Consider the following 24093-nt stretch of genomic DNA (forward strand, 5'->3'; position numbering starts at 1 on the left):
AAAGGTTTCTATCTGAATCAAACATGTAAGAAAGAATGAGAACTTAAATGTTCTGTCCTGTCCATAAACTAGAATTCAGACTCTCTGCAGGAAGCTGGTATCCCAGTCACAGGACTGCTCTGACAAATCCACACACCTTCCATCAAGGAGGCAACCGGCCCATCTGCCTTCCACAGGACAAAGCTGAACAGGATGGCACAGAAGCTCCAAGCAAGTTATTTAGAGCTACACGGTCACAGTCTTTTAGTTTAACACACTTTTAGATTCTGTCTCGCAGCTTACAGCTCTCCAAAAGCAAAAACACATAAACCATTTTGCCAGAATTCAGTTTAATTTTTATTTCCTGAAACTATTCTGATCTTGGATTTATGGTTTTTTTTACACTACCTGAGCAGCATTAGATCTACCTTTGCTAACCTAGTGTGGCCTTTCCACTGTTGACGGGACTCATCTGAACTCATCAGCAGGACAAACAAGGAGATATTTGGGAACAGAAAACTAAACCATCAGGACACTGCAGCTCTGTTCCAAGTAAAGCTATAGAGAGTCTTTTGCAACCAACAGCGCTGCTCAGAAAAATAGCTTGTTAATCCAACAGATCCAGCACAAATGAATGAGCTCTTAGAAACTGATAATCCCTACCTCAGTACCATAGGTCCACAAATACGCAGAATTCAATGCAAGAATAGTCCTGGTGTACTTCCATCTTCTTAAAAGAGATCTTCAGATCTCTTTTAACCAGATGACTAGTTAGCCTCCTATTTATTTACTCCCTCTCCGATGCTATTTAGGAGCACCTCACTTTCCATTTTTCACCACAGAAAAACCTAGTGTTCCACAAGCACAATTTGGTTTACATATCCAATTTTGCAGTTTGCCCTTTTCCTTTTGCATTCAAAACCATTAAGATCCCGAGACACCTACTTTGTGTCCACAGATATCAATGAGGAATACAGTGGACAAAAAAAATTACATTTTCCACTGCTATTTTGGCTGGATGTATCCAAGAGTTCCTAAGCATAGGAAAAATTGGAGTCAAAGTTGGTTTGTAATACAATACAGCTTACTTCAGACCTCTTATCACCATGAATTAAGACAATATTTTAAGGAAAGATAATTCAGTGTCATCTGAATTAGCTTTCAATAATGTGACTTCAAGGAGTATTCTTATTAAGCTCAGTCGCACAGCTGAACAGATTCTGTTTGATAGTATCCAGGTGGTTGGCTAAGCAACTTTTTAATCCTACCCATTAATGCTTTTGAATAAAATGACAAAGGTGGAAAGTCAGAATAAGCTGTCCCTTCCAGTGCCAAGATTTATGAACTCAGACTCTAATTTAAAGAAACCCACAACCTGCTCCCTATTAAAAACAAACAAACAAAGCCTGAGTTAGTGCCAGATATTTGGTTCCCAGAAATAATCTCTTATCATGGTCTAGATTCTGATGATATTTATGCATTTCAAGGGCTTTCCTTCTTCGAGAAATAGTATTATCTCTCTGTCGTAAGCAATACAGCAGAGCTAACGGGAGCAGGAGTGTTGCACATTTCTGGGATGACACCTGAGATGGTGTGCAATTTTTGAGGTTAGCAAGCTTTGGTTTTCTTTTTTTCCTTTTTTTTTTTTTAAAAAAAAAAAAACCAAAACAACAAAACAAAACACCAAAAAGGTGAACAAAAAAAATCTGATAATTCTGAGATCTGCAAGATTTTCACAGAGCAGGACATTAGTCTGACAGGTTTTGTGCAAACGTAGTTTGATCTAGTTCCTTCCTTAAAATATAATACTGGCCATGAATTAACTGTTACAAAGAAACAACGACAAAAGCAATAATCACTGTCATTAAAGGCCTAAAGAGCAGTGGGACTTGAAGGCACAATTAGATTCTTGCACACGCTTGATCTGTTTGATACATCACCTTGCAATTACTAAAATCATGCTCACAAAACCAGCCAGTCACCTTTCTGTGCTGCATCTACACTGACATTTCTACAAGTGGCAATCAGTTGTTTTCTACAAGAGGTAATGCTTCTATGGAAAACAAACACCAAACCTATATCATGTATATTTTTGGCAATGGGAACTAATTCTGATCACATTTAGTGGTAGTATCTTAAAGCACTGCTAAGGAAAGGCTTCATAATAACTGTCAGTCTCCAGAGCCATCTATTTTGGTCTCACATTTTATTAAATATTAAAAAGCATTCTGGAGTTGTACTTACCAAAATGCAGTCCACTTTAGATTGTACAGTTTTGCTAGACGTGAGGGAAGAAAGAGAGAATAGAAATCTTTAATTAATCTAAACAGCAATGACAAAAATATTACACATTAGAATTTATGTACTACAAGCTCAGTTTCCTGCTGTGAAATATCCTGCTAGTCTACAGAAGAATATTCATCCAGCTATTTTTTTGTAGAAAATCACCTCAAATTTAACTGTTTGTTAGAATTCTTGCTATTTGCCCCTTTATGTTTTGGTTGGGATTTTTTTGTTTGAGTTTTTTTAATGAAAAATTGTTGCAACTAGGAGCTATTTTCCCAAGTCACAAAGCAGCCAGAATGATGTCACTACTGTTACTGTAAGCTCTTCCACAATTCAGATGCATTTTACCTGTTCATCTGTGAACACAATTAACATCCATCCCTCCCTCTCCCCATGCTTCAGTAAATCCCACCACTTCCATATATTCATTTCTAGCTTTCCACAGAGCTGGTGCATAGCAGACAATTGGTATCCCACTGATAACTTAGTAGTTTTCCATGTTAGTCTCACTGTCTCCCTGTTGGCTTATTAAGAAGCCATTGGGTGGGAACTGACTTAAAGTATGCCATAAACGACTCAGTACAGGTGCCAAGGAGTGCAAATTATATGGAACTTACTGTATTTAATACAAAACACATTGGTAAGCAGCTTTTGTATTTCTTAAGGGTGCTGTATTTCACATGCTTGATCCAACTGCATTAGTTGCAAGGCATTTTTTCATTGCTCTGAAGAGGAACAGGAGCTTTAACTTACAAAAACTAATAGTCTTTACTGATGGACACCTACTGAACAACCACTTTCAGAGCTCAAAGAGCGATTATTTTCCTAGTAGAATACAACATTATTAAATTTCCTGTTAACAAACCAGAACATCTCAATTCTAGTTATTTCCCTCTTGTAGAAGTGATGTCACATACAAAGAATGACCAAGTAACGTATCTGACAAATTTACTAAAATAAGCAAATACGAGATAAGCAGAACGAACAGCTCTAGTGTCTGTCGATGAAAGGAACCAAAGCTACTGAACTAACATCTACTGGTGTAATAGACGGTCAAACACGTAGGAGTTCGGTGGTTCTGCTTGTTACACCATCTCATTTTGAAACCAGAGAGTCCAAAGGCCCATTCAGTGGGAGCTGCTAATACTGATGCCTCTTCTCATACAGAACTGCGTATGCTACAGTGGCAGAATATAATAAAAAATTTCAATAGGTAAGAACATATGAGAAGTCCACTGAAGCAGATATATCAGCAGACATCCACTTCAGCTAACACTGCATAGGAGAAGACAATCAGATGGGTGGACACTCAGGGAGACCAAGGAAGGAATAAAGCAAAGCTGCTGGGGATTTGAGAGCAGGAAATGCTAAGGATAGTAAAATGGGAACTTGTCCTTGCCTTGGGCAAGATGCTCACACTTACCATAGCAACTGAAGGAGGGAATCCAAATTTTAGCTCACTCAAAAATCATCATCTCACTAGAAAAAGTCAAAGGATACCAAGCCTGAAAACCTGCTGCTGCTGCTGCTAATTAATACTGTGTCTGATCCAAAGCTAACCAAGGCATGCTGACCCAAGCCATGCTGAAACAGACTTCCACCAGCACTTTCACCTTGGACGCCACCTCGCGCCACTGCCTCTGGACCCTACCTGGGTCTCACAATCCCTATGCTGCTGCTGATACAGATCAATGGCCTCTCCTACAAAGCAGTGCTCATGGCAGCAGGCAACAGGGCTCGGCTATATGTGGCTATTTTTGTACCTGAGCTTCTTCTACCTTTTCACATGATAATTTAATGCAGAAAAGGAGCATAGAGGGTAAGAAGATGTAGAGTACAAGCAGATCAAACCTAGTCCAAATACAGTGTCTATTCTACAGACCTGCAGATGACCTAGTGTGTCAGGCTTTCAAGAGGACATGCTTTAGCCAGTGCTGTTTCCCATCCAGTTGAGTTCCACCAAACTGCACATCAGCACACCCACCTGCATTAGTATTTTCTTTTTGCAAAGACAAAGAGGCAAGTTGCCAGGAGGCAGGTGGGCAGAAGATCCCTATAACTGTCCCTTTATCTTCAAGTATCAGCCTGAGTCAGTAAATTCTCAAATGTAATTCAGTTTCTTTCAGTTTTAATCTCTGCTCCTACAGCACTGAGCAAGTGTGTGAAGAAGAGCAATAACAAGGCCAGCAAATACAGTTCCTCTGTTTCTTTTTCACCAACTGGTGGCACAGAAAGGATAGTCAAGTTCATGTCCTCCAATCTCCGTGCAAATATTGTGATATTTTAAAAGGTGAAGATCCTACAGCTTCAGCAGGGACAAGTGTGATGTCTATTTCAATAGTATTTTTTTTCACCTCCTGCTCCATGCTGCCTAGTAAACTGGGAAGACATTGCTAAAAATTTTTAGTCGTAAACTGAGACTTCTTTCATCCCAACCATAGCACAAGGTTAACACAGCCAAATTCTGTAAAGCCTCCACCCAATTACATAAATGCTTCATATTTGCCTTCCAGGGAAGTTGATCCATGTCAAAGTCAAGCAACGGCAACCCTGAGGAATCGGCCCTTTGACTGGGAAGGTACTGGGACAGTGACCTTCTCATGGTCCTGAGCACTGCACAGAAAAGCTCCATCTGGTGACGCCGCAGGAGGCATCTCCACCAAAGCAGGGGGTACAAGGGCAAGAGACAAAAATGACAAAGAAACAGTCATACCAGTTACAATGTATTTGCCACTTTTGTTTATTTCACCTCACTTCCTTCACCAACAGATGTGTTTGGAAAGCTAATATTTATTTTACAAAAAAAAAGCCTGCTTTCCTCTCTGTCAAATGCATCCCTTACCTGCAGTTACTGCTGCAATTACAGTAACTGCAACCAGTGACCCCAAGAGTGAGGCTGCACCAAGCCCTACACAGAGCCCTTACTAACATTTGGAGGTTGATACCCACATGCTTTGCTACATGTCTAGGAACAGCTGCAGGAAAGCAGCAGGAGCCAAAGATGTTCTTGCAAATGAAAATAACCCTTTGAATCCATCAGGGACCTGAACCCACTGGAAAACTAAAGTTAGAAACCGTACAGTAAGCCAACAGCCAGCATTGTTCTGCCTGCAGAGCTGATCCTGGGGGCTCCTGGGATTCGCCCCCACCTCACACCACGGCTGACATTGCTCTCTTTCATAGCTCTTCATGCTGATAGTCTCTCTGAAGTTGAACTACTTCAATTTTTCAACCTAAAACTTAATTAAAACTGTTTCATCCTTCCAAAATTCAAGTAGCTTTATCCAGGACAAGAAGGTGCCTTTTCTAATTCTGGGAGTAGCTGTCTCTTAAAACTGGTAACAAAGGTGGCTGCTTCTACAGCTTGCACCAGATAATGTCTCACCACGAGAACCTGGAAGCATAACACTACATAACAAAACCATGCTTTAAAAAAATAAAACCACAAGAAACAATAACACTATCACAAGCAATGATGAAACTTTTGCTCAGTGGATACCACTTTGGAGACTGTTCGAAACCTAAGGCACTCTGAACAAATCAAGAGGGATGTAGTCCTGTTCTACTGTCTACAGCAATGCTCCTCAAAAACGTCCCTAAAACCACTAGCCTGGATCAATGTGCTCACCTCTGAAGAACTACCACTAGCCACTCAAAAACAAAAGCCCAACTTCTACTCATTAGTAAAATGGCAGAGAAAAGGGTGTTTCTTAGCCTATGGTTTAGAGAAGCACATCAGTGTGGCTCCCTGTGAAAGCCACTGTTTCATGGAGACCCCTAGAACTACATCCTCCCACGGAACATGTGTTGGCTGCTTTGGATCTGCATCAGAAAGTCTCACTTGAAAGTCTCCGGTCCATCTTAAAAGCCTCAGCTTTTGACTTGACCTTTAGGCCCAAGACCTTGGAGAGAATCTTGAGGGTAACTTTTGAAGGCTGCTGTAATTCAATCCTAAATGCTAAAGCCACGTTGACAAACTTCCGAAAGAATCTTAGGGAAGACAGGGACGGAGGAAATCAGACTGAAGCATTTCCTCAAACTGCTCTTCTATCTTATGCCAAAGTACACATATTTTCTTTCCTTGACCTATTTATGTATTTCTAGTCAAAACAGCCCCATTTTGTCAGCCCCAACTTGGCAAGGGCAGAATGAGGAGTGTGTTCTCTCCGCAGGTGTGCACCTGGGTTTACTTTGCACTGAGGGAGAGATGGAGGGGAAAAAACAAGGGGAGGTGTCAAGGAAATTTTTTTCAAGTGTCATAAAACCAGGTGCTGCCAACTTTCCTCTAATTAAGCAATACTTCACTTTCAGGAATAGGTAGCTGAACCAGGCTTAGCAATAACCAAACTATCATATTACAAGAAGTGGCAGAATTCAATTGTGCCAAGCACACCAGTATTTCCTTAATGCTGCAAATAATAGAACCCATATAACCACAAGGGGTATGAGAAGCCATATGCCTGAGACCAGAAAGAGAAAGGTAGTCAGGAGGGGTAAATGAAAGTCCTGGAACTTATTAGCTACTGCTTAGTTACCTGTAAGCCTTCTCAAAACCTGCACAGCCAATTAAACTAATCCTCATCAGCTTTCCAATTGCAGATCATTGACTCCCTGTGAAAGCGAGTAGCGTGAACACATACCAGGGCAGCACACACATGTGCACAGTGAAGACACCACATGAACCCCATCCACTGCAGCAAATTCCTGTCCTGGGACACACTGTGCAGAGGAGGATGCTGACAAAGGGGCTCCCGGGACAACAGCACCTCCAGGACACTGCAGTTCTGCTCAAGCAGGGTATCTCCCAGCCCCAAGGTCAGAGTAGCTCTCATCATCCAGGCACTAGCAGTAGACTCAGTACCCAAATGGAGGAAAACGTCAGTAACAGCAACAAGTCCAGTTCAGCACAGTAAAATTCAGAGGACAAGTGAAACCACAATCTATTATGCAAAATACTCTAATGGTTTGACTAGGTGGTCAAATCCAGGAAGCCCAAAATTGCTGTTTAAGTTTTATACTATAATGCATTTGCCACAGATAACTCTGGATCTGCTTCAGTCCCGGACTGCAAATAGTTCTATAAATTCAAACACTCTCTGAAAACGGCGTCTCCTGTGCTTGGTACATTTTGGATATATACTATTTCTGCCAAATCATAATGTCATTTATGAAAAGGAATCACTTTCCATCACTGCTAATAGCTGTGCCATACATCACCAGTGTCATACATCAACAACACAGGACATAACTCCTGACCTGACAGCAAAGGTTCCTCACTGCAGGCTCTCAGTTTCCAGTATTCATGCATTATGTTATATTATTATCCAACATATAAGATGCATTCCAAAAAGTTGCTGTGTTGGCTTAGTCTGGAATACAGTTAATTTTCTTCACAGGGGCTACATTTTGGATTCATGCTGAAAACAATGTTGATAATACAGTCACATTTTTGTTATTGCTAAGCAGTGCTTACAGAGTCAAGGCCTTGTCTGCTTCACACACCACCCCAGCAGCAAGGCTGAGGGTGCACAAGAAGCTGGGAGGGGACACAGCTGCGACAGCTGACCCCAACTGACCAAGGGGATATTCCATATGATGTCATGCTCAGCATATAAAGCTACAGGAAGAAGGAGAAAAGAGAGATGTTTGGATTGAGGGCATTTGTCTTCCCAAGTAACTGTTACATATGATAGATCCCTGCTGTCCTGGAGAGGGCTGAACACCTGCCTACCCATGGGAAGTAATGAATGAATTACGTGTTTGCTTTGCTTGTGTAAAGCAAAATGCTTTCGCTTTACTTATTCAACTGTTTTTATCTCACTTTACAAGTTCTCTCACTTTCACTCTTCGATTCTGTCTCATATCCCACAGAGTGGGGAGTGAGTGACTGGCTGTGTGGGCCTTAGTTGCCAGCTGGGGTTAGACCACAACAGTCCTTTTTGGCACCCAACACGAGACATGAAATGTTTGAGATAACAACAAGTTTGACTGGAATGTGCTAGGTCTAATTTCTAGCTGTTATTGCTATCTAGCTATTAACTGGTAGGCTGCCATGCTTGCCATAGGGTTTGCTTGTCCTACTGTTTAGTGCTCATTAGAGGCTGCTTTTTGCTCTCCCTGCTTGCTGTACTGCTTATCATCTTGTTCTGCTGTGCCTGGGAACATTTTGATAACAGCAATGGCGATGCGCCTGGGCTGGCAGATGGCCAGGACATTGCTGCTGCTTCTGTGTTGTTATACTGGACAGGCTGGAACTCCAGCAAGAACTCGAGCTGAAGGGACTGTCACCTGCAAATGATTCCCCACAGAAGTAGGGCACCCTGAAGCACACGTGGCTGTTAAGTTCACACCAGAGCAGATCCATCTCAAAGCATCTGTGGCCGTGGTTACGTGTGTGACCGAGCAGGTATATCTCTGAAGGGACTGTGGCCCAAGGACAAGCCCATGCTGGAGAAGCATCTGTGGCTGTGTAAGTCCACACTACATCAGGAACACCTCAAAGCATTGGTGGCTGTGCATGAGGTCAAGCTGGAGCATCTCAAAGTGTGTGGCTGCGGATAAGCTGGGAGAGGACAGAGCTAGGACAGCTGACCCCAGCTGATCACATCATGCTCAGCATATAAAGTTGGGGAAAGAAAGAGGAAAGAGGGATGTTCAGAGTGATGGCATCTGTCTTCCCTAGTAACTATTTCGTTCAATGGACTCCTGTTTTCCTGGGGATGGCTAAACATCTGCCTGCCCATGGGAAATAGTCAATTGCAAGTAGTTGCCATTAGAAAGGAAAACCCCAGTGCACAGTTACTGGTCACTGGCACTGTTACCTGTTTACCATTTCAGATGGTAAACCACTTACCCACTCAGATGATTAATAAACAGAGATAGGAGGCTTATTCTAAAATAAGCTTTATTTGGAAAAGGGGGAAAACAAAACAACACCTTTTTTTTTTTTTCTTGACAGTTCAGTACAAGATCAGCAACAATTTGGCCCAGCTCAGCTGGAGGAACAGGAGTGAGGACTGTTCAGGAAGTCCTTCCAACCACTCACTCACATAGCCCACACATACAATCCTAATGCTGTACAGCAACGCACTGCTGCCCCAATATTTTTACTTTGATATCTGAAAATAAGCCTTCCCTACACAAAAGATACCCAAGACAGCTGTTAGAGTTGTCTTCCAAGGATGAATTACTTTGGCCACATGGCCTTTTAAAAATTACTCAGGTCTGAAAAGCCTCCATTTCCCACTGCATCAGTCATTCTCCAATGATTGTTTGTCAAGCTATTTAACAACAGAGTCCACGGGCAGCTGCGAAAGGCTGCTTCTATGGGGAGCAATATCACATCAGCAGCATTTGTCAGGCCTGTATCACCCAGGCACAGGAGGTATTTGGGTCTTAAGAGCACCCAGGAGCTCTTTTTCCTATGCAGCATCTTGCTGCCTCTTCGCCTCTTGCAAAAACCCACTTAGATGCCGAGGAAAGCAAGTTATATTCCACTACTAAAGACCAACAATGACAGTTTTGGCAAAGTCATTTTTCTGAAAGCCATGTTGAAATAGAGAGCCTCATCATTAAATTGGCCACATATCCTTTTGGAAAGATTCGACATTTCTTCCACAACTCTGCTGACACCAGGTGACATTAAAAATAAAATTTACAAAAGTTCTATTTACTCCACATGCTGTGAAGAACCACTCAATAAAAGGATTACCAACCCTATTACAGTACGCAGTACTATCAGAAAGGTACTATTATCACATCCATAGCACGACAGGCACTGTGTCCCAGCGGTGCCTGCAGGATTCAGCCGTTAATTCTTAATCTTACTGAATTAATGCTTCTCTTTCTTAGACTAACAGCCCTAAATATATCTTTATATAACCTTCCATTCAGAAGCATAAAGAAATGTTAAACTAGAGCCAAGGATCATCTAAGGAGAAAATTATGAAACAGCCGTCTATGTGTGCTGCTACTCAATTAACATCTTAACATATGCCATGTTACATTGTCTGGCTTGGCTCACGTTGATAAAGAAGTAAAATGGCTGTAAAAGCATTTCAATTAAATATTTAGAAAGCAGAGCTGCAAAAGGTTGAAACATGTTTGAATTAGTGAAATGACAACTATATATACTGATCAGCTAATGGAGTAAGACCTTTTACTAGCACAGCTGAGAAAGGAATGTGGATCCAAACCGGGTACCTCCCTCCTAGCATCCCAAGCTCAGGACTTCCATCCCCTCCTCTCACCTCTCCCAGCATGCAGGAGCCAAGGATCAGGTGGCTTCTGATGCCATCTAGGGGCTCTCTCCCTGCCTGCACTTCCCTCCCTTGGGGATAATTCAATGTCATGTCCTGGAGACAAGGCACTTGAACTTAGCACAAACACAAGTTAATGTAAGCAAAGTATCAAACATAAGACAAATTACAGACATATTCTTACTCCAGATATATGCTGCAAGGACCCTAACTGCATCTTGGAAGCACATGAAATGTTATTTCTTTAAAGCATAAAAAGACCCCGAGTTATGTCCAATGGAAATGTAGAAAACTGCCCAATTCTTAGGCCTCAAAAAGTAAACAAAGCAAGTATTCAGCAACTTGTAAATATTGGCTCTTTAAGCCTGAAGGCAGACTCCTCCTCAATCCAAGTTAAACCACTCTTCTCATCAAAATAAGGAATCAACAAGCACAACAAGCTGATAAAACAGTGCAACAAGGACAAGCTCCAAACACTTCATTTTCTCTGTAACCAAATCTACCTCCTTCCACTGACAAAGGGAATAAGCAAGAGCAGTTTGCCATCAGACACAAGAAAGGGCAATGCTGCATCACAGTGCTGAAAAAAAAGAGTAGTTTAGCATGCCACAAATGTTTTAAGTTACTGTAGGTTAAAATTAGTGGAATGCATTATTTCAACACTTGTTACTAAAAAAAAAGCAATTAAAATAATTCATATAGGATAAAAACTTAATCCCTTCACCAGTTCTGACATTATGATGACTTTATGAGTATTAAACAACGCCAACTACACAAATAGCTGAACAAAGAAGGAAGATAAAGCTGCTACTGAAACATCTGAGTCTCAAATGTAGCCCATTTTAATGAATTGCCAAGAAATAATTATCCATCAGGTGTCAGAATACCTACATCTGAAATTTAGGCCTATAAACATCTGTTTTAGCTCTGTGAAGAAATCTAGTTGTATTCAATGCTTAAAGACTTGTTCTACAATTCTTAAAATAACTGGGAAGGACCTGCAAGAACCGCACACTGCCAGGTGCTCTACTCCAGCAACAAGACAGTCATTTAAGTTCTTGGGGTTTTAATATAAAAAAAATACAGTATTTTGCCACAAGTTACTTTGATGAATTCTTAAAAGAGACAAAAAAAATCCTTGTTATATTCAGGCAGGATTCTCTATTCCAAGGATGAGATTCCCTCTGTATATCATGTGAGGAGATAATATGACTTCAGAGGAGCTGCATCCTGTATTTATTAGTAACAACCTACATGGGGCACTGCAGGGTGTTGTTCTAATATCAGACTGCAAGGATCAATTGCCTAGAAAAGCTAAATGCAAAAAGCAAATGTCAATCAAGTGACAAGAAAAAACTGCTCGAGTAGGAGCTTGATCTAAATAAACTACGTCCCACTAGAAGCAGAAAGAACGGATACAGTCACCAGATAGGCAGGTTTATGGCTAAATCACAAGTCATCCATTGCAATGGCTCACGTATTTCACAATGAAAATTTCTGGTTTTAAAACTAGTTGTGAAAAAAACCCAAATCTAGCTTTAGTTGCTTCTAAAAGCAGCCTATAGATAGCTAAAAGATTTGCTGTGGTATTTTCAGCTATGGTCAGCAGAAGTCTAATCATAACATTATTACTTAAGGCTAGTATTTCTAAGGGGTCTTAGCATCTGGAGATGCTTTAAAGCATAAAGAGATTTTTCTCAAGACTTTGAGCCACATGGCTCTAAGACAGGACACCCAGGGAACCTAAAAGGGTGAGACTCTTAAGCAGTACAAAGTAAAAAACAACACAGGAGGGGGAAAAAAAAGCTCTCCTACAAAATACATGTGAATAAATGTCGTTTCACTTCCATATCTGCAGAGCCAACAAGACAAGAAGAGGAAGGCAGCACCTCACTGTGCACTGCAGCCTGCCACAGGGCACAGACCTGGTCCTCCGGTGTCTTTCACTTGAGAAATGCTGGCTACAGATGTCTGATGGCAACATGAAACGATACTCATATTCATAAGACAACAGAACGGTTCTATACTCTGCTTACACTTAATACACAGCCATAAACATAGAAATTTGTACAGGGCTATGTTTATTGTACAGTTACACAAAGCTGAGCTGAATGCAATGTAAAAGCCTCCAGTGTCAGCAGCTCCGCAGTAATGCCTTCCTGCCATATGCATTCCCCGACACTGGGTCAGGTGCCCGGATGGCAGATTTAAGCCTGCTGATAAAAGGCAGATTTCTTCCTCTTTATTTCTTACTATTTCCTTTGACATTTCCATGACACACAGCTATCCTATTTACTTTCTGTTAAAAAACAGGTTTGCTACAGACTGTAATTCTTCACTATCCTGTTTGTTTGGTAACCAGGAGGGTATCACCTGCTTAGCAATGCCATAACCCAGTCCTAATCAAGCTCTTTTGCAGCTTTAACCCTGAGCAAGCATCAGCCTACAGCTCACACCAGACCCTTCCACACTGCCAAGTCCAGCGCTGAGCCCCACATACTACTCAAGTCCCACCAAGACAAACCAGTCCTCAGGCACCTCATGTAACTGTCTACTCTCCAAAACCTGCAGGGCCAACAGCTGCACGTGCCTCACTCTTGGCCTGGAAAGAAGCTCCAGGCTTCAACCTGTATTACCATCTCAGTGCTCCCCAGAGCCTGACACACGGTAGGATGTGGAGAAGCATTTCCAGGGCTGCAATGGGGCTGGTCAGCCCTTCACAGATGCTGCACTGGGGAGGTTCAGCTTAACCCATGTGGCTTCCCTGATACACACTTTGCTCCTCCTCCACACCACAATCATCTCTCTCCTCTAGAATAGGATGGGAGAGACACCCATAGACAGCAGCCTGTCTTTCTGCAAACAAAACCAGCTTTTACATAGTCCCCTCCTCCTGATGCTGCTTGTAATGTCCTATTGCCTCCACTTCCATCTGGATTTCTGCATTCCTCCCTCCTCATCGCTCTTTCCTCTCATGTCTCACCATTAAACAGCTTCTCTGCATCTCTTTTTCCACCTGAGGAACCTGCACCCAAACACTGACCTTGGTAACTCCCAGGGAATGCAATCCTTGAGATCTCTAAGGTTTTGCTATGCTGAGTAATGTCTCGATTAGCTACAAGCACTCTTCAAGCATCTGTCTACTAAAAGGGTCACTTCTTTTGTGCTAGATGGGCATGGCTTCACTGCCACAGGAAAAATAACTTGTCTTCCTGACCTGTGCCACAATGCTCACTGGCAAATCCCATAACCCTACCCTGATCCTTGAGTTTTGTAGAGGTGAAAACTTAAAAGCTGAATGTATGCGGGATAAACATGGCACTGCTGCCTGATGACAACAGTTACACAGCCTCCCATCTCAAGAAATTCCTCCTAGTTCAGCTGCTGCAGCTTCTTTAAGACCTCCATCTTTCAGCCTTGCACCTGCACCTTGAAGCACTTCTCATTCACCTCTTCTTGCCAACTTTAACTAACCCCAAGCACAGAAACTGTCCAGCTTCTGTAAATAAAAAGCTACAAATAGCCACAAGTCTCTTGCCTACCTTAAAGGTCAGTTCACAGAATACCAAGCATCGTTTTTCCATCCATTGGTTTTCTACCTTCTGTTTCATAGAGTAAAAATTTTACCCTAATGGCATCTTTTAAAACGGTTTTAACATCTGAACTAGCATCTTCAGAAAGGCTGTGGAAGGTGCCACTCCAATTCTCAAAGATATAGTTTGAGTTCTCCTAGCCTGCAATCCAGGTGAACTTCAATCTACTTTCAGACTCAAGAGCTTGTTGAAACCTGTAAGCTGTACTCACTTAAAATTAAAGCTGCACAAAAGTTAATTAAGTTCAAGCCATGTAAGTTCATACCTGCATGCACCTCTTTCAGTTTGTACCTACAAAGCCATGTTTGAATATAACTGCACTCACTCCTAGGTAGTAGCGTAACTGTGTCCAACAAGTGCCTTGCATGACCCTGCACTGCAGGACGGGCTGCTCCAACGCAATATCACATTTATCACCAATATTGCAGGCTGAGGCATCCATCAGTCCTGTACAGCTTCAAAGAAGCCAGAATGGACACTGCCAGTGTTGCATAAACTACAAGTGTAGGCCAGGTGAGCATCAGTCACCTTTACTCACCGCCTCCTTCACTGCTAGGCTGCCTCTGCTGCCGTGATGAGTGAACAAATGTATCAGATTATTTCTTTCCTCTACAACCTAATTTATGAATGGAAATTATGAACAGCAGCCATCTGACCAGTACTTAAAAGCCTATAACTTCAGGGTTCAGTACTCATGTCTCCTCAGAAGCAAGGACAATGTATGTAGGCAAGGCAGATGGTGCCATGCCTGGCTCTGCCATCCCATCCTACTTCTGTGTGGAACTCAGGGCAAGGGGATGTGACCCAAAAATCTGAGAACTTCGCCATTCTCTTCTCAAGTAGTATACCTGCTCTGCAGACACAGCACTGTCCGTAAAAACTTTGATGTCTATTTTTTAAGTTTTAATATTGTCACAGTTTTCTCTTAAACAGAGGGCACATGATCACTCGTAGTACAAAGTCCTGCAGCCACAGCCACACAGGTCACCAAGTTAAGACCATTTGCAAAACACCTGCATACAAATGTCCCAGGGAAATGCAAAGCTACACCATGACTTACTTGGTAAAATAATCAGAAAAAAAGAAAAGACTGTCCTTGGTTAAATCTAGAACAGATTTCAGAAAGCGGCATTAAATTTCTGACTTTCCAAAAATCCTAGCAGCAGAGAATTATATTTAAGATGGATGTAGACAGAAAGCTACTAAAAGAATATTCACTGAGATAACTGCTCTGTTGAAATTCACCCATAGGCTGCAGCATGCAACTGGCTAACAGCTTTCAGCATTTAACAATTTACCAAACTACACTCATATAAAAGTCTCATACTAATGTTACCCACAGTTACTTGTCTGATGGGTCCTTCCAGAAGATGTTGTCTAAAAGCACTGCAGAATTGATCGGTCTGGATTTTCATTCCCGTCAATGACATCATGCATAAACATGCCAGTGGGAGAGCAGATGTTTACATTAAGGGAATGAAAATGTCTTTTCCTGATAATATTAACACAGTTTGATTTCAATTTGCAAGGTGAAGTATATGCTGCTTTACCCTCACTGCACAGCTCAGCTAATCCAACCAAAACTACAGTTCACCTGTCTGAGTTTGCCAAATTTAGAAAGGACCACCTCTCCCAGAAGAGCACAAGGTACTGGAGCTATCTCCTGATCCCACATTGAGCCTAATTTGCCACAAAGTTACCAGTAGTTAAAGTATCCAGTGGTAACTAAGAACTTTTCTGAGACAAGAATCCCTGTGAAGTAACAATTATTAGATTCTGCACTGGAAACACACACTGTAAGTATTTTCACCTTGAACATCTTGAGCTACTGATTGACAAAAATCCCAGTGCATACATGTGTGTTTCAATGTTCACAGAGAGAGCTTCCCCAACTGAACTACTATACACATAATCTAAATTCTGTTTTTCAATTCATAGAATCACAAGAATGGCAGGGGTTGGAAGGAACCTTTAGAGATCATCTAGGCCAGGTCAAGCTAGATAGGTCACAGAAACATGTCCAGGTGGGTCTTGAAGACCTCCAAGGAAGGAGACTCCACAACCCCTCTGGGCAGCCTGTGCCAGGGCTCCCTCACCTGAACAGTGAAATAGTTTTTTCTTATATTTAAGTGGAACTTTTTGTGTTCCAGCTTCATCCCATTACCCCTTGTCCTGTTACTATCTACTATAGAAAAAAGGGATGTCCCAACCTTCTGACACCCACCCTTTAGATATTTATAAATAAGATCACCCCTCAATCTCCTCCAGACTAAATAGCCCCAGTTCCCGCAACCTTTCCTCATATGAAAAAAGTTCCAGTCCCTGCGCTGGACTCTCTCTAGCACTTCCCTGTCCCTCTTGAGCTGAGGAGCCCAGAACTGGACACAGTACTCCAGATGAGGCCTCACCAGGGCAGAGTAGAGGGGGAGAAGAACCTCCCTTGGACATACAAATCATGATGCTACATGAACCTCATATTCTTAATCCTTCCAAGAGAAGTAAGTTTCTAGTAAAGAAAAAAACAAACAAAAACACATGCAGTCCATGGGGATATATGCATCGCAAGCTAAATGAGGACCGCTTAAACTTACTGGTACTAACCAAAACAAATAAAATTATAATGTTTTTCATTTTTATTCTCAGTCTGAGAGATTAAGAGTATTACCATTTTTTTTAGCCATCATTAACCACAAAAAAGGACTACTCGTAGTAGGTATATATACTACTCATAGTAGTAGGCATATTTTTACAGAGCAATCAGACACCTAGCTTCTACTCAAAAGTAATCAACAAGAGACAGTTCCTTGTGTATTTTCATGGATTAGGGACTTAAGTATACAGGTTATCATATCATCAGGGCCAGCATTTTTGTATAATAAAATTATAATATTAAAATATTAATTTTTAAGTTAGTGAATAAAATTATAATTTTACAAGATTAGTTTTTAACTTAGTGAACTAATGCAGTTCACTACAAACTGCATTTAGACAAACTTTTGTCCAACGTAAACAAATACACACAAACCAGTGTGTGTTTACAAGTTGTTATAAAAAGAAAAAGTGGTTTTTTTCTTCTGTCTTCAGCCATTTGATGGTTACTTGGGATTTTTTGTCAGTAAGCTACCTCTAGTTCTTAAACACAATTGATGGTTTATGTTCAAACTATCACTTTCTATGTCAACTCCACTTCATTCACTTGTTGAATGGAAAGGCAAATACACTTTTCTCTTAGCTGCCAATTAATTTCTCAACTTTTTACGAGTTAATCATTGAACTATACCACTGGAATCAAGCATAATGAAGGTAATTCTGCAGAGCAGGGTCCTGGAGCCAAAAGCTGGCTTAGCTCTTCAGTAAACTGTGGTTCCAGGTGTTCAGCTTGCGATTACTGCCAGTGAGTAATTTGACTGTCTTTCAAACATTAACTAATTCATTCAGCTAACATGACCACTAATAGCAACTATAGGCCCTAACACAGCTCATCAATTATAATGTTAACTGGTTGAATTAGGAAAAAAAAACCAAAATCAAACCATAAAGAAAACTGGCACACTTTTTATGTACCCTTAATGAAATAAGCACAGTGCTATGTCTGCAAAACAAATACGTTGCTTGAGAAGAAAACGGCTAAGTTCTTACTTTGTTAGAGCTTGGATAAAAGATTCCTGTGGCACAGCCTCTGAATCCTGCAAGATCATTTTTTGGCCTTTGCTCTAGACAGTTCCATCCCAGCAGAATGCGCTGCAGTTTCCATGCAAGGACTGAGTGCTGGCCAGACAGCTTCACAGGTACCTCAGCTACTGATTTTCATATAATCAGCAGAAGCATCACAGGGTGATCATTTACCTTTCATTGAGGAACACTGAAAGAAGCATAAAGCATCTGAATCTGAACAGCGTGGGAGATGGTAGTCTAGGAAAAAGTTGCTGTGTAAGCACGAACAAGCACAGCTCATTTTGGCAGGGTACACATCCTGCAAGGGGCACTGATGGGCATCTGTCACCTGCATGCGCTTCCAGAGAAACCACTGTCTGCCCATCACCAGCACATACTATTCACTAGTGCTGCCACAGGATGTCCAGCCCCAAAGTAGAAGCCTTGAGTCCCAATTTCAGATTGCCTCTGGACACAGCATTTGCACAGCATCCAGAAACACCTTGCCCAGACTCCTAAGTACTTTTCTCCATGGAATTACCAATAAAGTTGGCATGTGGTTCTGCAGGAATTGTCACTATTTTTCAAAGCAGATTAAAAAAGGACTTAAAATTCCATTTTAAAAGTATTAAATAGGTGTTAAGCTTTTCAATTTACAGGCCTTCAAACACTTACCACTTGGGGTACTGATTAACTGTCTTTTAAGTCTGCATTTTAATATGGCAATGGCTCTGAAGACAAAGGCAGGAAGTAGAGAGGAGTATTTTCAATGAAGTCACAAAGATTACTGCAAGTATTTTCAGGTGATTTCTAAACAAGGGCAAGAAAAAGGCAAGGAAAATGCAGCAGAACAAACTGCCCAATGTACTGTTCAGCACACCTTGCTCACAAAGCAATCTTCTTTGAGGTATGCTTGTGGCAGACACTTCCAGGCAACATCATACTAAGAAAAAGTTCCAACAGTCTGTTTGCATTGCTGACATCTTTAAAAATAATTTAATTCACTGCTTTACAGGCAACCTAACTAATGAACTGTAATTCCTGCTGTCCAGTGAAATCCAACTTTTTCACTGGCAGGAGTCCAAACAATCTTATAATGGCACTCAGGAATCTTTGACTAAGAAATATGGATTGCCTCCATGCCTGTGAGACCATCCATCAAAAACAGGACAGCCATAAATCACAGACCGTGACATTTAACCACAAATTTCCTCTCGGGGGGAGACACGAATATGCTTCATTTAATAAACTAGTGCTTCCCACAAGCAAGATTTTCTTCCCAAGCTTGAAGCACCTGACTATCAGTGGTGTCATCCCCAGCTAGCTCCAGGGAAAAGTTGAGCAGGGCCTGTTGCTCTGGAGGAGTACCATAACTCTCTAAGAAGCCCACATCTATGGACACATCCCCTACCTCCCAGCCCCCATACACTGCGCTTATAGGTTATACTTAGAAAAAGGGAACAGCCCAGAGAGTCTGAACAACACATAAAAGACTCAACCACTCACTGGATGCAGTATGGAGCCAGTCCCAAATGAGAATCTGCCACGTCTGACACCTACAGGAAGCCCCTCTGCTGGGAACTCTGCGGTGCAGGTCTCATCTATAGAGATGACCCCTGGTTCAGCCTGCAGCAACACCCAGCCCCAGCCCTCTCACTCTTGGATGGGCACAATGTCACTGCAGCAACCATGAGAAACTAAAAACAAGCAACAGGGAAACCATTCAGGAAGTTTTGAATGCTTTTTTCCACTGTCTTAATGATGAAACACTCAACAACAGAAAACACTTGACAGCTTACTGAAAGCCTGTTGATGGTAGAGCAGCCGATAACCAGCATCCTACTTGATGACAGATAATCCCTTGTCCATTAAATCAAGAAAGCATTAAAATTGAGATACTGGCCAACTCCATTTAGAACAAACCAAACCAAACCCTCAAAATTCCCAAATATCTGATGTAACACAACAAAATATTCCAGCACTTTTAGAATTTCTAGATGGATTTAGGGGATTCTTCACACTGGATTAGAAGTACCAATTTGTACTGGCCTTCTGTTTGGGCTATTTATGGGTGACAGAGCACTGCACTTTCCTCTATTTACCTTTTGAATCACCTGCTGGTAAGTTTTCAACCATACCATCCAGTATTTTACCTGGCCTACTCCAGAGGCAAGCTAGAAAGTCACCTCCATCTCCTCATCTTCAGAGTTTAAAAATAAGAAGTATCTTATTTATAGATAAGACTTTGTAATATTAGATATTAGAAAGGCTTGAACCAAAAATCCAAATTGGGATCTTGATCTGAATTTTGCAGCTCTGGCCCTTCTCCAAATACTTATGTTTGGCAAGTGGCAGAGTGGAGTAACAAGAGAAGGCAACATACATAAGTTATGGGATCTGTATAAAAACATTAAGCTCAACCCCTGCTCTCAAAAGTACACACACACACAAAAGAGAGACCAACAAATAGACCCCAGGCCTTAAATAATTAAGATATTACTCAGTGCTTCATTATAAATCTGTCTCCCAAACCTGAGCAGTACTGTCACCTCACCTAGCTACAAATTTTTCCAAGTTTTCTTTTCAGATAGAGGTTTGTATTCCTACTTGCCACTGGCATACAGGTACATTCAAATCAAACAGAACTGCCCCAAATGGCAAGCAACCCAGCTACAGAGGCCTGGGACGACAATCTTACAATTCTATGCTTATTAAGAACTTAACAGAAATGCTGCTCTGAATCTCAGTGTCACACCATCTGACTTGCTTCAACGAAGGGAACTCCTGTAGTGGAAAGTAAAATGTTTATGAAACAAGAAATTGCATATGTTTGATGTTGTGAAGACAACAACTTAATGCACTCCTACACATTTTAAATGAACAGCAGTAAAACTTAGTCAAATACCATTACTTGAGTATTGGTTCCCCCATACACTTTAATAGATCCTATTGTTTCAAGAAACAAAGGCAAACAAAACCCACAAGTAAGGGTGAAAAATCAACTCTTCTCAAAAGCAGATTTATAAAGATCTCTTCTCTGCAAAGCTGTTCCATCCAACTCGGAGCTAGGATATTCAATAAAACCTCAATTCCATTCTCAAAAGGTTACATAAAGGTCAGCATTCATTTTATTCAGGTTTATTTTTTAACCTTGTAAAAATGCCTGCAGATCAAACTGGCTTCCACACCTGCTGACCTAGAAACTCCACCACCATGGTGGCCATGCCCTGTTTTGGAAAGTTGCTTCTCATCCCACATTGATCTGGCACTGCCTGCTGTGTGCCGCTGACCTGCCCATTCCCAGCAGCTGGAGGAAGGCTTTCCCAATAGCAAGGAGACACATTTCAGCAGAGGCTAGTAAATGGTTTTTTAAGCTACTTGGGTGAGAACGAATTCTTCCACTTGGGCTTCATCCCAAAACAAGGGTTTCCCCCATAAAAGAATGTGTGCTAATAGATGAAGGCTGTCCCTGGACCTTTTTCAAGGGAAAAGCAGACCTCCAAAACAATCCACAAAAGGGATGGAGCAGCCATTCTCCAGGAAAAGGAGACAATTTGAAAATGTGACAAACGATGCAGGACTTATTTTTCCCAGTTCAAGAGATCTGCACCACAGATGGTTCCACCTTGGCACATGTTATAAAATTTGTTTACAGTCAAAGACAAATAAGCACATAAAGTGATTAGGAGGACTGTTTTACAGAAACATCTTACCTAGGAGACGGCCCTCACTTCAGAAGTGCGTTTTTCCCTATGACAACTACAAGAGTTACTTTGACCAACTTGTACAGAAACAGATGGAGTCAAATGAAACAAATTCCACTTTCTGTTCCTATGCATTTGGGAAAGCAGAGTGTGAAGGAGAATGACATGCTGCTAAACGCTTTGCCCAAGGAATGCTGACCTTCCCTGAAATCATGAAGAACTACTCTAAAACATGGTCCACGGACCAATTTTTCCTTATGTATTCGCTTCTACATTGTTATTGGATAGTACACTCAAGACAGGCAAATCTCACCATTACCTGTAAACAATGCAACCCTAAAACCAGGAAAAATTGGGTTATGGACAATAAATTTTTGCAGTTTTACACAGCATCTCTTACCTGAGGGGCTCAAAGTACTTTTTCAAAGGAGGTAAATATCACTCTGATATCACATAGATTTAGTGAAATGAGTACAGCCTGTATGTCTGTCAATGATAATTATTAGCTCTTCTCCACAATAGTTAGTAATCTTTTATTGGAGAATTTTAAGTTTTGTTTCCCACCTCCAATGAATTGACTAGGATGAAGGAGGCAATGGTGGCTGGTACCTTTTGCACTGGAGGCATGGAACAACCGCAAAGAGTCTATAATCAGTTACAGGAAATTTTAAGTTCTCCGCTCAATTTTGACACACTATTTAACAAAATATAGAGGGGCTGTGGGCTTTTTTTTTTTCCCCCCCTCTTATTCCCTGCCTCCCTCTCCAGAGCTACAGAAAACTGGAAAAGAGTAAATGCAGCTTGATTGGTCTACAGATGAATCCAATCCAATTCAAGAAATCCAAGGCTTAAAACAAACACAAAGGATGTTACAGGAATTTCAACTGCAGAAGAAAATTATCAAAAAGGTGTTTGCACCTGCATTTGCATAGAGCCTGAAACACACACTCCTTCAGCTTCCCTCCTCCTTGCCAGGTATTTTATTAAAAATATCAAGAGTATAAATATTTTTTTCCTGCTAACCTAAACATACAAATAAGTAGCAATTTCTGTTATGAAAAATCTGAATGGCATTTCCCAAATGGCAGAGCATTTGCTCTGCCAACAGCTAAGTGACAATCCACACTCACCAATGCCTAATGAGGAATGATGGATGCAGTTGCAGGAAGGAGCAGGAATGATATAAGTTGTAAGGAAGAACAGACCCTTCTAAAGGTTAGAAAATACTGATACTATAATCAATTAATATGGTTTTCTAGCATAATACCAAGAGTACAAAACTAATAAGGGCACAATTCACCTCCTACTCACTTCCACATGGGACAAATTGGTCCTTGGGACGTGCAATTTTGGCACTGCCCAGTCTAGCTCACATGGTTTTCCAATACAACTTCTAGGTAGAAGAGTGATTTGAGGACAAAAATTATGGATCTGAAACTCACACCCACATCCAACCAAAATGGCTGCAAAAGCAAAGCTTTGTGTTTGCCCCTCCACACCTCCTGGTCCTTAGCTCAGTTTACACACAATATATTGAGGAGGGGGGAGAAGAGAAATCAATCTCTTGAGCAGAATTATTATATTCAAATCCCAACAGATGCCTTTAGGACAAAAAGAGTCAAGACACAGGCAAGGTGAAAGAAGCTGGAGCCAACCAGCACACAGATACAAGCACCAGATTACTATTTACAACAGTAAACAAGTACTCAATGAAGAATCATCACTGGTTATTCACAACAGTGAACAAGAAAACAAACTCTTCCGTTCCTTCATTGTTCATGCTACAGACTGGATTTCTGATTAATACAGAGTGGAGATTAAATTGCATAAAACTGTTGGTCTTTTTCTTCCATGTCAGTGAGAGCAGTCCCTCAGTTATCTTCACATCACAATCCTTGTGCCACACTGTTTTTACCTATGTACATCACTGTCTGTCTTCAGTCTACCATACAGAAATAACACATATTTGATAATATAGTACCCTCATTCAAAGAAAAAAATTGAAACCCCATTAGCCTATATGCTTAGACAGCTGACTAGAGATGTCTTCCCGCCTCAGGCTCTAACGTCTGGACAAAAAGCTATTAATAAATATGAAAGCTTTAATGAATCTAAAGAGAAACAAAACCAGGCAGATTAAGGCCCAGTGTCCAGCAAAGACCCGGGCAATTTACAAACCCGCCCAACCTGACACTAATCAGCCAGGCTGGGCTCCCAAAGACGTGTTCTCCCTGTCTAGACTTCTAATCCGTCAATGGAAAAGACATCTAATAATATTTCTGCCTGTTTCATCAACACCGTAGGAACACATCCAACTGCCTCAGCAACTCACATATGCAACAAGAAACAAAATGGACACCACTTTGCTGGATGTGTTCAAGTGGGGCGATAGGAAAAAAATACAGTTAGACAGTGATGAACTTTAATTATTTTAACCTAACAGCAGTTAAATAACTGTATGTGATGATGTAATGCAAATAAATACTTCCTGATTTCTTTTTAAGCATAGTTAAGTAACTCTTATCTTCCCCTCCTCAGTCCAAACTAATGGTCACTTTACCTGCAAATAAAACCAAGAAAAACACCCAAAAGACAGAGTGGACTCCTAGCAAGCACATT

General features: G+C 41.2%; 1 protein-coding gene across 2 annotated transcripts in view; it reads right to left on the reverse strand.

The window, feature by feature from the left end:
* Positions 1 to 24093, reverse strand: part of RFX7 (regulatory factor X7) — a 55582-nt gene that overhangs the window by 28376 nt on the left and 3113 nt on the right. The window contains exon 2 of one of the 2 annotated variants that reach the window (XM_061999525.1): positions 2224 to 2257. The exons of the other annotated variant lie outside the window; for it this stretch is intronic. Coding sequence (XP_061855509.1) covers positions 2224 to 2257 — 34 coding nt within the window. The remainder of the gene's footprint in view (positions 1 to 2223; positions 2258 to 24093) is intronic. 2 annotated transcript variants of the gene reach the window in all.

This window comes from Colius striatus, chromosome 7, assembly GCF_028858725.1.
Source record: "Colius striatus isolate bColStr4 chromosome 7, bColStr4.1.hap1, whole genome shotgun sequence".
NCBI lineage: Eukaryota > Metazoa > Chordata > Aves > Coliiformes > Coliidae > Colius > Colius striatus.